This window comes from Prorops nasuta, unplaced genomic scaffold, assembly GCF_024137725.1.
Source record: "Prorops nasuta isolate Cenicafe-Biocafe unplaced genomic scaffold, Cenicafe_Pnas_1.2 PNAS00002, whole genome shotgun sequence".
NCBI classification, from domain to species: Eukaryota; Metazoa; Arthropoda; class Insecta; order Hymenoptera; family Bethylidae; genus Prorops; species Prorops nasuta.
In genome coordinates, this window is record NW_027116799.1 from 826679 (window position 1) to 840634 (window position 13956).

At 31.8% G+C, this 13956-nt stretch overlaps 3 protein-coding genes across 7 annotated transcripts; all 3 read left to right on the forward strand.

Moving 5' to 3' along the window:
• The first annotated feature begins 333 nt into the window (after nucleotides 1-333).
• LOC136775085 (bestrophin-4-like) lies at nucleotides 334-7630 on the forward strand. 4 transcript variants are annotated; one of them, XM_066729575.1, is made up of 11 exons: nucleotides 334-473; nucleotides 3145-3466; nucleotides 3771-4069; nucleotides 4181-4315; nucleotides 4431-4597; nucleotides 4694-4851; nucleotides 4949-5179; nucleotides 5274-5354; nucleotides 5628-5779; nucleotides 5857-5997; nucleotides 6272-7630. In XM_066729575.1, the coding sequence occupies exons 3-11, from the start codon at nucleotides 3891-3893 to the stop codon at nucleotides 7158-7160; spliced, it is 2133 nt and encodes a 710-aa protein (XP_066585672.1). In that variant the 5' UTR covers nucleotides 334-473; nucleotides 3145-3466; nucleotides 3771-3890; the 3' UTR covers nucleotides 7161-7630. The 4 variants fall into 4 exon arrangements, with proteins under 4 accessions (XP_066585672.1, XP_066585663.1, XP_066585666.1 ...); XM_066729566.1 differs by having other exon boundaries at nucleotides 4431-4851; XM_066729569.1 differs by lacking the exon at nucleotides 334-473 and adding an exon at nucleotides 529-922 and having other exon boundaries at nucleotides 4431-4851.
• A 464-nt stretch (nucleotides 7631-8094) lies between these two features.
• LOC136775151 (E3 ubiquitin-protein ligase TRAIP-like) lies at nucleotides 8095-11171 on the forward strand. 2 transcript variants are annotated; one of them, XM_066729667.1, is made up of 8 exons: nucleotides 8095-8239; nucleotides 8498-8584; nucleotides 8659-9036; nucleotides 9109-9210; nucleotides 9282-9404; nucleotides 9476-9674; nucleotides 10327-10476; nucleotides 10571-11171. In XM_066729667.1, exons 1-8 carry the CDS (start codon nucleotides 8226-8228, stop codon nucleotides 10757-10759), a joined length of 1242 nt encoding a protein of 413 aa, XP_066585764.1. In that variant the 5' UTR covers nucleotides 8095-8225; the 3' UTR covers nucleotides 10760-11171. The 2 variants fall into 2 exon arrangements, with proteins under 2 accessions (XP_066585764.1, XP_066585755.1); XM_066729658.1 differs by having other exon boundaries at nucleotides 8184-8584; nucleotides 10571-11169.
• Nucleotides 11172-11320: 149 nt separating this feature from the next.
• On the forward strand, nucleotides 11321-13577 carry Spase22-23 (Signal peptidase complex subunit Spase22-23). The gene is made up of 5 exons (XM_066729780.1): nucleotides 11321-12180; nucleotides 12339-12412; nucleotides 13068-13156; nucleotides 13216-13319; nucleotides 13402-13577. The coding sequence occupies exons 1-5, from the start codon at nucleotides 12038-12040 to the stop codon at nucleotides 13529-13531; spliced, it is 540 nt and encodes a 179-aa protein (XP_066585877.1). The 5' UTR covers nucleotides 11321-12037; the 3' UTR covers nucleotides 13532-13577.
• Nucleotides 13578-13956: the final 379 nt, after the last annotated feature.

Consider the following 13956-nt stretch of genomic DNA (forward strand, 5'->3'; position numbering starts at 1 on the left):
GATCCTTACATACTTTCTTGAATATCCTAGCTGTTATATTGTAAACATTCAGTTCTACAACACAAACGATCAGTGTATATATGGAAGTTAATTTTTTTGTCAAGCAACCAAATAGTGTTCATATTTCAAATAGAATTAAAATTGGTATCTTAATTTGGTAAATTAGGCAATAATACATTAAAAATACTGTAAATCAATGCTTCGTTGATGATAAAAAGTGTGAAATATTGACTTTGTACAGATAAAGCGTAATGTATGTTTTAATTTTGTATAAATAATGAGGATTATATTCATTATTGTAATTAAATATTGGTCTCTCAACGAGGCTAGTGTAAAGTGTGCTTTTTGTGTTAGTTTAAAGGATGAATTCAATTTAAATTCACTCAAATGACCGCGATTGTTTATTTTTCCTGTTTATCGAATTCATTTTTATTATATAAGAAGAAAATTAAAAAAAAATCACTAAACCACAGGTACGTTATAATAGTATAAATATTATAATTATTATATTACTGTATATAGGGAACGCGAACTTTTATGCAATTATTAAAAGTATCATAAAATATATATAAATACACTATAATTTTGATAAATCTATATATTTATAGATGAGATTTATAGAAATATGTAAAACAAATTGAAAGTCATAGTGCACTTGTCGTAATTTCATTTTCATGTTAGATTATACAACGCCAATGTCCAAATATTATCGAGAAAAAGTGATTTATATGACAATTATTCGATTATCCTCGGTCTACGCATCGTAACTTAAATTTGGTTTATGTGTGAAATGTACGTTGCACGATTTATGATTAAGAAGCATATCGCTTTGGGACCTGTGTTACGAAGCTTCAGCTGCTCTGTGCAACAAAATATATTCTATTCCATAAAATTTCATTTATTCTACTATATCTGCATTAATGTAGGTTTGAGTAAGTTGTTCATCTTATCCAATTGGGTTGGGGTGGTATAACATTGATTCTCCCACCTCAATGAGTACCTAATTGATTAATATAAAATTGTTAAGCTGCTGTTTGAGGGAAATCATACAAGATTTGAAGATTCTTTGATATTATTTTATAGAATCACTCGTCCCTGACCAAGGCTCCTTAATTTGAATAAAAAACTAATTAGTTTCTGAACACACAAAAATTATTGTGTCTAAGATCATTATATTTTACAATGACGCTTTGTTCTTATGTTTAAAAAATTTATAATCTCTACATAACAATATTTTAATAACTTTTTAAAAATGAAACAACAGTACTTATATTATTTATAATTTGCTACACTAATGCCATTGTTTTACTAACCGTTACAGCTTCAATATATCATTGTGTATTTCCTTTAATAATCAAGCATTAAATGAAAAAGCTCTCTATGCACTTATCAACGAGTGGATATAGAGCGATACGTGAAATTGCTAAATTAAAGTGTATACCACAGCTCGAGAACCGTAGGAATAGAAGGGACAATTTTTTTGGGCCTATCGATCGAGCATACTCGATCTTTATGCTTCGCAATAAAATAAAACTTATTTTTCTTTTCGCTTTCAAATTAATAATTATTAAAATTCTATACGGTTTTTTGATTAACGCATGAATTAATCCCACACCTGGAATATCTATATATATATTATTTTCAGCATGATTACGTTGGCAAGTAAAATTCTCATTAATGAAGTAGCAGATTGTCGGAGGTGAGAGATTCAAAGACCTCCAGACTCTTTAGATTAGCAGCATTTTTGGTGCCAAAACAATAAATTTTCTAGCAATTCGGTGAGAGTTGTGTGTAGAAACATTGATTTTTCGTGTGTTAAACGAGCCGAGACTTACACAAAGTTTCTTCTTTTCTTTTGCATAACGTAGACAACTTTTTCAATTTCCGTATTACATGGAAATATTTGACTATGCATATGCGAACGATTTAAAAATATTGTAAATTATTGGTCTAAAAAAATGCAAGATTATAATCGATGAAAATTCAGGAGTTTTCTCAAGCTTTAGTCAAACAGACGGGTTTCGCAGTGGCCAAAGTTATATTTATCAAGGCAGCTATTACACTGGCAAGACTCCCAAGACAATAAGTGTATATTCACTTGCTAGATGACCAAAAAACGTGGCCGCAGCACATTTGTACAATCATTATAGTTATAATTGGCTCTTGTAAAGAAATTCAACCGTGCCAATCACTTTGAAATGCATCGCTGTCTGATTGTATCAATGCAGACAGAAAAAAACTGTGAAATATAGGAAATACACTAAAATATAAAATATACTTTTGCTTGTTTATACTCTGTTTAGTAAGCGGATAAAATAAATTAAAAAATTAATAATATTTTAAAAGCTACGAATTTTTCTAGTTTTGTTATATACATAAATGCGTGGACAACAAAACTAACCTTACCTTATTTTTCTATTAATTGCTCTCGTACGTGTGTTTTCGATAAATTATGAGATTTCGTACTATATAACTGTGACGTTAAAGTTTTGACGTAAGCTTAAGTTAGAGACCTAGGCCTAGATCTTACCGGTCTAAACTCAACTCATCCCTTTCCGGCTTTGTACTATTTCTAGCTACCAACTCTGTGTATACGTGCCACCACTTATCTATAATGATTATCAAGGACGATCTGACCTTTCAAACCGAAGCCACTTTGATTATTGCAATAAGATTTATGACGCATACATATATACATTTGTATAAATATTTCACATATGTTTCCAATTTAAATATTGAACTGTCATTATTATTTTATTTCAAAACTGCAATCTTTTATATCGCACAAACATCTACCTAAATAAATGTGAAATTAATTATTACTCTGCAAAAGATACTGAGAGAGTTCGAATATAATTAACTGTTATACAAGACACCGTAACGCTTACAGCCAAAGGTATTCATAATAGCACGCGTGGAGCTTATAATATTCCTCGGAACTATACAATAAGAGAAGAAATTTATTTTATTATTATTCGTCTATTGTATATCGCAGATTTTCGCAAAATAAATTATTCCATATAGCAGGAAAAAATAAAGAATAGAATATACATTTGTATGCAAGAAGATAATTTTAATGCATTAAAAACGCAGAAACCGCAAGGACAGTCGTGTTTAAAACGTTATTTTTATTTTACGTTTTAGAAAAGCTGTTGCGATAGCCCATGCATCGCATCACCGTTCGCCAGTTTTTCCCCGATGCCTGTAGTAGCGATGATTATAACCAGTGGAAAATATTTTTCCGGAGTATAATCGAAGAGTGGAGAACGGGAAAGAAAAAATATAAGAATTAGGAGAGCATCCTGCAGATGGTTCGCGCCAGTGCGTGGAAGGAACACTGCACGATTGTGCGCGCGCTCACCTGCAAAGAGAAACGATTGCAGAAAGTGTGAGATGCAATCCATACCGCACCATATTAGGATTATTCTGCCAATTCATGATCAATGCCGATGAATATATCCTGCGGGTCAGTTTCTTTACTCTCCTCTTACACTTTGAGAATACTAATGTTAAGAGTGACTAATTGCAATCATGCGTGTATGCGTCAACGCAAAATCTTCCTTTTAAAGAGAAAATCGATTGCTCTTTCCCTCGAATTCCTCCGACACCGTAAACTATTTTTAAGCGTGGAGGAAGCATCGTGGAAGAATTCCAAACAAGGAAATTAATGTTTATGCTTTATTACATAATTATTGGTTGCAAAAAAAATATTAAAATTCACAGTGGATCTTTGCAATAATAATGAACTGCTATACCATTATTAACTACAGGTAGGAACATCGAGTACCGAAGGAAGGGCATGAATAGGCGTGCAGCTATCGAAAGGACAGCACTGTTCCTCAAGATCGAGTGCCGAGAGACCCCCGAGTGCAGACATCGCAGACTGAAAAATGACGGTATCCTATCAGTACGAAGTAGCCAGCTCCACCAGCGGTGGATTCACCCGCCTCCTCTTCATGTGGAGGGGCTCCCTTTATAAATTAATTTACAGAGAACTCGTGCTCTTTCTCGTTCTCTTTGGACTCGTCTCGGCCCTCTACCGCCACATCCTCACCGAGAGCCAAAAAAAGTTAGTTTGCAAAGCAAGAAAATATTTCAAATTGCCTGCGCCATTTTATCTCCAAGAAAAAACACGTATATCGAATTACTTTAATGCAATGCGTTTATTTATTTCCACCAGAGATTTCGAGACAATTGTTATTTACTGCGACACGTTCATTAAGCTGATTCCGCTTAGTTTCGTGCTAGGCTTCTATGTATCTTACGTTGCTAGAAGGTGGTGGGATCAATACACGGCTGTACCATGGCCTGACAAGTATGCCTGCACTTTCGAAAGAATAATGCAAATGGATGATTGTTTATTTGTATATATATATATATATATATATATAAGAAGTTAAGGATAAGTAATTTCTCATTGATATTTTTAGAGTAATGCACGCGGTGGCATTATACGTGACGGGTAATGACGAATACGCTCGTGTTCTACGAAGATCCCTCATGCGCTACCTCAATCTCTCTCTTATCCTTGTCTTACGTTCGATCAGCTCCGCTGTTAAACGACGATTTCCTACTCTGGATCACGTGGTAGATTCCGGTAAGTACACGCGAGATTCTTCCTATGATTATTCGAAAAATCTTTCTTCGCAAACTCCGGGAGTAACGCAGTGGAAACCCGGTGCTGCACCTTCAGGTTTCATGACTTCCATAGAATTGGAACTATTCAATTCTGTACCCAGCCTTGAATTCAACACATATTGGATACCTTGTACGTGGTTCATAAATCTGCTGAAAGAAGCGCGTAAAACTCATCGACTGTCCGATCCCCAAGGCTTAAAATTTATTATGGAAGTACGTTTCCTCTTTGAGTATCTTCAGAGTCTTCGGAAGGCTTACCAGGTGAGTCCCTGCGTTTTATTCTAACTCAACGAATTTTGCTTCGTTTCAGGAATTCAACGATTATCGGGGAAAGTGTGGAATGCTCTGGAGCTACGACTGGGTCTCCATTCCATTGGTTTATACTCAAGTAGTTACTATAGCTACCTACAGCTTCTTCGCCGTAGCAATTATAGGACGTCAATATATCGAGGGTAATGAAAAACAATTTCAATTAAAGATCGATATTTATCTGCCAGTCTTTACCATTCTGCAATTCTTTTTCTTTATGGGTTTATTAAAGGTAATTTATTATTTTTCACTTTAGTTTATTCTATTAATTATATAGTAATAAATGTGAGAGACAATATATTTTCTTGTCAAATATATTTTAATAGGTCGCTGAGCAATTGATTAATCCCTTTGGTGACGATGACGAAGATTTTGAATTAAATTGGTTGATTGACCGACACACCAAAGTAAGTGCGAACTAAAGAATTATACAGCACAGTAATCGCTCGCGCGATGCTAAGTTTAAGAAAATGCTGGTAATATAGTCGAGACATATAGCTATTCCTCTTCTTTTATAATGTATGGAAGATGCAAGCTTATTCGATAAAATTTCAGTTATTTTCAAATTATTCACAATTTTATTGAAATGTTTTTAATTCTTGCCTGCCACAGATCGTAATCTATGTACATTACTTGCACATACCCATATTGATTTATGTTATTACTACTATCTGAAATAGGTATCGTATCTGGGAGTGGACACCTTGATGAATCGTTGCCCTCCAATGGTTAAAGATATTTATTTTGACTCTGAAAATCTCATATTACCTTACACGGAAGCAGCTGCAGCTTATAAGAGGAAGACTTACCGCGGAAGCGTGGCAAATATGACGTATGTCGGCTTCCTTGCGTAGCTTCAAAATTATCCATTCATCATTTTAGCTTTAATTATTTCTATCTTACACACAGAGTACCCGAAGAAAAGCAAACCATGTTTTTACCTGATATTACGGAAGATGGGGAAGAGGACAGTAAAGCAACAACACCACGTACTTCTAGCGCTAATATTACCACAACTCAACTTAACGATAACCAAATGAACAATAGGCGGTAAGAATATTACCTATAACGAACTTTTCTTTCAACATTTTTATTTCGACTCTTCAAAAAACTCTTACGTAATTGACAATAAGTTGACTGATTTATTACTTACCCCGGATAAAACTTATTTTCAATGACTATACTTATAGATATATATTATTTAACTATAAGACATTATGTAGCAACACGAATTCTATCGGTAAATTGTAAAAATCTGTGTATAATCGGTAGTAAAGTAAAGGAGTATAATAGCTCCCTCCTAAATAAGATTCGTTTGTTTCAGCCAGAATAGCGAATCCCCTTCAACAACACCGAAGATGGCTCGAAAGTCTTCTGCAACGGTTCTCCACTTGGATGTGGAAGATTCGGGCCGCCAACAAACCGGGCAAAAATACCGCTTAGCAGATACAGTAAAAAAGATTTCATCCATGGGCAGAGCTGTCCCCTGTGATCAGAATAACCGAAAACCATTCTTTCCACAACCTAAAGCAGCCACGAAGTTGAAGGTTCAGCCTTGGCCAAGTGCAACGAATCTTCTTAATCCTGTTCAACATACCTTAGCAACATTCAGTAAATTTGGACATAGATTTTCCAACGAATCAAGAACGGATTCGGAACAAAGTTCTGGTAAACGAGATGTGCTCAGATCTGAAAGTATACACATGACTACTGTGGAGCCTAAGAGGGAATCGTTTTGTTTTGTCAACAATGGCTTTTCGCAAAATAGTCTGCTTACAAGTAGATCGCCCTGTGACTGTATATCGAAGCTTAATAGTGATTTTACATGTGAAATTTGTCAGGTTCGGTGTATTCACAGCGATGCAGCATATCAATACCCGGAATATTGTAATCATTCGGAAACTGACCGAGGTGACTTATCGAACCAACAAGTTGCGTATACTCGGCCAATGTTTATTCTTGGGAAGCCAATAGCTCGTCGTAGATCGAAAAACGTAGATCATCAACTCCCTAGTGTCGAATCATCGAGTATTCTCACATTGAGAAGGAGAACTACCGATACTTTACCGCCTGTAGAAAAAACTTTACCTCAAACTTGGAGTTCTCCTAATTTGAAAAGTTTCAATGACGATCAGGTTAAACCATCAGCGAAAATCCACCATCTTCGACGTTCAAACATTGAGAATAAGTTTGAAGAGAATACAGCATTATGATTCTAACTTATAACTTTTATCATAAAAGAAAACATTTATTTGCTGTGTTACACACATTCATTTTTATATATATAATAATTAGAATATATTAATAATTAATATCTTTTAGGATATTAAAGTGAAATGCAAACTTCTCTGTTGCGCAATTGCTTGAATTTTTGGTTAACATTTATTGTTTATTCGATTAAGGTTTATAAATTATTTTACGTCATTTTGTAACAATAGGTCCTACTTGTAGTTCCAATTCGCTCATGCTTACAATATCAGCACACATCCTTTATCAAATAGTCCTACTATAAAAACGCTGCAATTTCCATTATTTTAATACCCAAATTTAGATGCTTCGGTACAAATCGCCAACTGTAGATTTGAAACTTTAATTAGTATTTGTTTCTATTCTATAACCTAATTATAAATTTGAACAAGGGAATTATAAAAGAAGGGTTCTTGGGAACCTGTTCCGCAGCGCTTCTGTTCTGGCTGCTGCGCGAGTACTGCTCTAACCGGCCCAACTGGCTCTACTCTAACAGTAAGTCCAACTACAAAATGGTAAGGCCGAAGGCGAAGTGTAGTATTCACTCACGAAGTCGCAATATTTTAAATTCTTCAAATGTTACTTTCAAATTTTTTGAAAATATTCTAGTGGTATACGGGTCTTTCTCTAACGGCCGACGGCATACATATGTATGTACATATGTATAGCATAGCTCATATACGGCGCATGCACATCAGTCAGTATTGCACAGAGCCGCTTTGCCCGCTTTCGAATTACTGCGCACACATGTCAGCCATTTCAAGCAACGCTATATGCGCAGTAGCACAATAGCGTTCCGTGAACGCATCCATAGCGACATCTGTTGCGTTAGGATTCTAATCTGCTCAACCCAAGTTTTAATGCTACAGTTTACGTTACATATACTGTAGTATTTTAGCCTGTTTCGAGTTCGAGTGGAGTTCGAGTGACGTCTATGAATACGGGCATAAGTTTCGAACCTTTGAAAGCTTATGAATTTTAAACGTATTAAAAGTAGCAACTGTAACTGGATTCTATTCTTGTAGTCCAAAATGTGCATATTAAGGTCCTTTAACGTTTATTTGAAAGGATTATTGCATTTGTTTTAATTTATTTGATTAAATGTTGTAGAGATAAGTCTTTTATAATATGTTAAATTATAAATAAGCTTCTAGAGATAAATCTGCTTTGTTGTATCCTTAACACGAATTTGTTGTTGTTTTTAAATAATATTTATTGAGTGAAACAGTAATTAATGTTACAGTTTTAGTTGATACATATTTAATAACATCTTTAACATGAATATTCTTTGTGTAATATGCAGTGATTTTCTTGTACCATCAGCTGATGCATTTTTCACTCCATGTGGGCATATTTTTCATTTTTCTTGCCTTAAGAAGTGGTTAGAGAGGTAAATAAATTGAATCTATATATCAAAATTTAATTTACTTTAGATTTTCTTTTTAAATCTGAATATTATTCCAGATCTAAAACTTGCCCTCAATGTAGAGAAAAAACTACAGACAAAAAGATACATAGAGCTTATTTTAACTTTGCTAACAATGAATCAATTAATGAAGAAACTAGTTCTACTTTACATTCTGAAATTGATAATCTTAAGTTTCAAACGTTATTAAAAGACAAAGAAATATCTTCATATACCACAAAGATATCAGACTTGGAAAAACAAACTTCTGGTCTTAGACAAAAGGTACATACATTAGAAAGTGATATTCAACAAAAAAATTCATCAATTTTTGCTTTAAAAGAACAAACAAAGCTATTTAAAGAGCAAGTAGTTGTTGTTGATATTCTTCGTGAAGAAAACAAAACATTGAAAAAAGAAGTAACTGAGTTACGCAAGTATGTTTAATTATATTGATTTTTTTGCTTTTTTAAATTATTTCTTAACTCTAATTTGATTCATTTTTATAGTGTACAAAAATTGATAAATGCCTCTTCTGATGAAGCTAGTAATATGGTTGCAAGGACACAGGACCCAAAAACGCTTCATACATACATATCTGTTCTAAAGAGGTTTGTATAAACCATTTTATAATACAAATAATTTTTTATATGAATTTTAATTATATCTCTTTTTACTATAGAGAAATGAATTCCTCTTTGGACAAACGTAAGGACCTCAGAGCTAAGCTAACTACTATACATCAAGAATTACAGGCTGTAATAAGAGAAAGAAACATTTTGTTGGATGATAGATTGAAGAAAGAGTATATACTACATAATTTGGTTATCTTTTATAGTTTGGTGTGGAATAGCTTTTAAGTAATCATTTTTTTAGACAATTAGAGAAAGAAACACAATTACACCTAAGAGAAATATGTGCATTGAAGGAGAAAATTTATAAATTAGAAAAAAACAAAACTGATCCTTCTACAAAGGTGGTGAGTACTGAAGAGTTTAAAGTTTCAAGAAATTCAAATGAAGGCATAAAGAAGACTAAGCTGGCTGTAGACTCTGAGAAAGATGAACTACCTCTAGTGAGTAAACAAATTATGTGTTATAAGACTTAAGATTTTTTAGCATTACATTTTCAATTATTATAGTTTCTTGTTAAATTTTCACCTAATGTGTTTTAAAACATGTTTGTCAAGAATGGAGAGGGATATTTTTTTCTCGGACCTTTTCGGTTAGCCCGACTAAAGATCGAGGCTTATTTTTATAAAATAGCGTAAAAAAATATTTTTATAAATCAAATCAAATTGGATAAAAAATGTTAGTATCGCGCATTATTTAGAATATGAGTATTAAAATATTTTAATGTGTTAGCCGGGTTTGGTTATAATATTGGCTTTACTTTATTTTATCTAAATATAGTTAAACGGTAGCGTTTTTCATATCATTTTAATTGTGAGATTATGAATGGTTTGATAGTAATATTTTTAGTACGGTTTAATTTGATTCGTAAAAAGTTAAATTTTGTTAAACGCATATTAGTTCGTATCTTATATTGCCTATTTTGCAGTGATTATCGTCGGTATTTGTTCGGGTCCGTCGACACTTAAGAAAAAAATTGGTTGTGTAACCACGAGAAAAGTGGAAACTTATCTAGAGAATTCAGCGAAGCTCTACTTAAAGCTTTTGACATTTTTTATTTTTTTAATTATATCAATTTTACTTCGGTCATTTTAGAAACAGAATGAAGATTCACTTTCACCTCGCATCCCTTTAAAATCAGGTGGACTACTTAGTTTACATGAACGTAGGAATTATTTAAAATCAACATTAGGAACTAACTCCTCATTAGTAAAAAAACGCAAGTTTGCATCACCAGAAAAATTGGTAGATATAAAAATTATAGTATTATTATCAAATTTTGCAGAGTTTATTTATACTTAATATATTATATTGATTTAACATTTTCATTAATTTTTAGATATCAAAATCATCAAATTGTAACGGCGACGTGCATTATGATGGATTCGGTGGACATTCTAAAGTCGATTCATTTCCTAAACCCATAATAGGAGTAAAATTAAAGAAATCTAAAGGCATGGTTACAACACAAAAACAAATTAAGTTTGACATTGGGAAATCATTAGAAAAATTCATGGAAATAGCATAACGAATCATTTACTATCTTTTTAGGAAATATACTTTTGTACATATTTTAAAAAATTTTACTGTATTTTGAAAAGATCAAATACTTTTGTAAAGTGAAATACTAGAAAAAAGATATTTTAATGAAGTAATAAAATATAAAGCAACAGGATAAACTAGAGCATTACACATTGTCTTATTGTTAATTGAATAAATCTCAGTGAACGTTAACAGTGATTTCTCGCGATATCCTACAAAAAAAATGTAACATTTTTTAGAAAAAAAAATTAAAGAGCAGCATTTTTTGTTTTATGCTGCTTTGATATTATTAAATGAAGGAATACTGCTTAAGTCTCTTCATTCATATAATTAATTGTGAAATGACAGTTGTCTTAACAACACTTCATAGCTGTAATTAAAATTATTTTTAAATTCATTTTTTTTAGAATAGTTATTTAATAATAATAATTGTATACATGTGTAAATATAGTACACAACAAATTTTATTTTGACAAATTAATCCTCGACTTTAATGTTTTTTTATTCTTTCAAAGAATATTACATTTTCATTGCTCTATATCGCATTGGTCCTCGCACACACTTATGGTATGGTATATTGGTATCATTATTTGTGCGTTATGCTGTTCGTATTTTTTACCTGACATATATTTAATTTAGAAATGACCGTGCTTTATCGGTCATAATATTAATTAACTAAAAATGATCGAGTTAATACAATGTTTAGTATCGTTTTAATTGATAGATTAGAAATAATTTATTGCTACATTGTTTAGGCAATTTGACTTTAATCCCAAAAGTATTAATTTAGTTTAATGTTTGTGTGCTGCAGATTTTAATTTAATTTGTATAATAAAGGTAACATAAATAAAGCATGAATTCGGATCCAATTGACATTAAACATGCTAAACAGTGATTATAGTGCGCATATATGCTCTCTAATACCTTTATCAAAAACGCTAAAAACACAACAACGGGGAATGTAGCATGTATATGTATAGCTACTACCGGCCCTACCGGCAACAGCCAACAACTGGCAAGCGACTGGTAATTCTGTAATTAACTAAAGGCTCTATCGCCTTTATCCGTGTTTATCACTACATATGTATACATTGATACATTGTATAGGTTAGGTACTCGTGGGTTGCGTTCCGCCTATGTGGCATCGTGACATATTTCGGACTATACGTCGTGTGTAAATTAGTGTAAATTCGGAGTGAAGAATTTTATTAGCGAGATTCGGAGAAACTAAAGTTCCTTCCGCTTCTACAATATTAAATTTATAATGCATTCGTTTCTGGCACGCGGAAATGCAATTTTAGCTTACACGCTCAGTGTATCGGCTTGCTTAACATTTTGTTGCTTTTTATCCACTGTCTTTTTTGACTATAGAGCTAATGTTGCATTGAATACTGTAAAAGCAGTGGTGTAAGTATAAAATTCAAATTACTAAAGATTGATTTATAGGTTAATTTCACAGAATATCGTTAACCTTTGTTGTGTTATTTTAAAAGCAATTTATATTTTAATCTTATAAATAAAATACTTGTTAATTTTTTTTAATAATCATTAATTGTTTATTGCAGAAAAAATATGCCAGATTATAGTGCATCAAGAGAGAAGAATGATCTGGGATATTTAACTTTTGATTTAAAAGCTGATATCCTTTATATACCATATTGAATATAAAATTTCCATATATTGTTTTAGACAATTTTTTTCTTTTGTGAAACAAACATTTCTTCAGATGCACAGCCTCTAATTGTGCTTCAATTAGTGACAGTACCAATTATTTAAGAATATCTATTCTGAAAAATATTAATTATTTTCAAAGATATCTTAAATTTGACTCATATATATATATATATATATATATATATATATATATTAAATGTCAGCTAAAATTGATAAAAGATAAGGTTTTTCAAGATTTATATTTGCTTCTTTCCTTTTATATGAAAACATTTAAGTCTTACTTATAACGTCAATAACAAATCCTGAAAACTAGCCATTCATAGGATAACTATCATTTGCATACATACGAATGAAAAGCAATTATAGTGAAATTTTATAATACTGATAACAGCAATGGAAATAACTGTCAGTGGTGATGGTAGTATTTCAAACTTTCTTATTGAGATCCAGTGGTATTTAACTAAACGATTATTTTATAACATAGTAGTTGTAATGATTTGGAGTATATTTAGAGGATTTGCATATGAAAAATGGACTTTCAAGCAAGAACAAAAAATTTTTGCTATTTGATACTATAAAATAAATTTATATGTAATGATACTTTCCTTATAAAGTCATACATCTTACTCCACTATTTAATTGGAATGTTAAGCAATTATTCTTATACCTTACTGCTGAATACCAGACTCAAAATAACGAATTCAATCAGGTATATTTATCCATTTACCAGTATTATATTAAATTTTAAATAATTTATGATTGTTGCAGGTGGTTTTATGGGACAAGATAGTACTACGTGGTGATAATACAGTATTAGATTTTAAAAATATTAATACTAAATATTATTTTCGAGATGATGGCAATGGTTTGAGGTATATTAAAAACTAAATTCATAAATTTTTCCTGAAAAAGTATTAAGTTTTTCTTCTGTTGCATCAGTTTTTTTATTTCTAGGGGGAATAAAAATGTCACATTATCATTAGCTTGGAACATTATACCAAATGCAGGACTATTACCAAGCGTTAGTGCAATTGGTGGTCATACTTTTGAATTTCCAAGTGAATATTCTGTAGTACGCGTGTAATATAAAAGATATTTTATTGTGAGATAATAAATAAATTACTAATATACTTTTACTAAAAAGAATAATTTGCAATAAATGTATGTTATTGCTAATAAGCTATTTTCTTACCCACATGAATAATTTGATGGCCCTCTTTAATTTATAAGACATTTATTGATTCTATTTAGTATATAAAAAATAACTACATGCAGAAGATATTCGATCTAAAGAAATCTCAGTAATTTAATAACTCTAAAAACTATGCTTAACCCTTTGAGTGCTGATTAAATTTGGATATGCGACCCCAGAGGCTGACAAGGTTTCTTGGAAAATAATGAATTTTTAGTTTAATACTGACATGAAAGTAAAATTTTGTATCCGAAAATCCTAACAAAGGCGTCATCAGCTTCCCGCTAGCGAAGCAAATGACGACAATTGGCGTCATC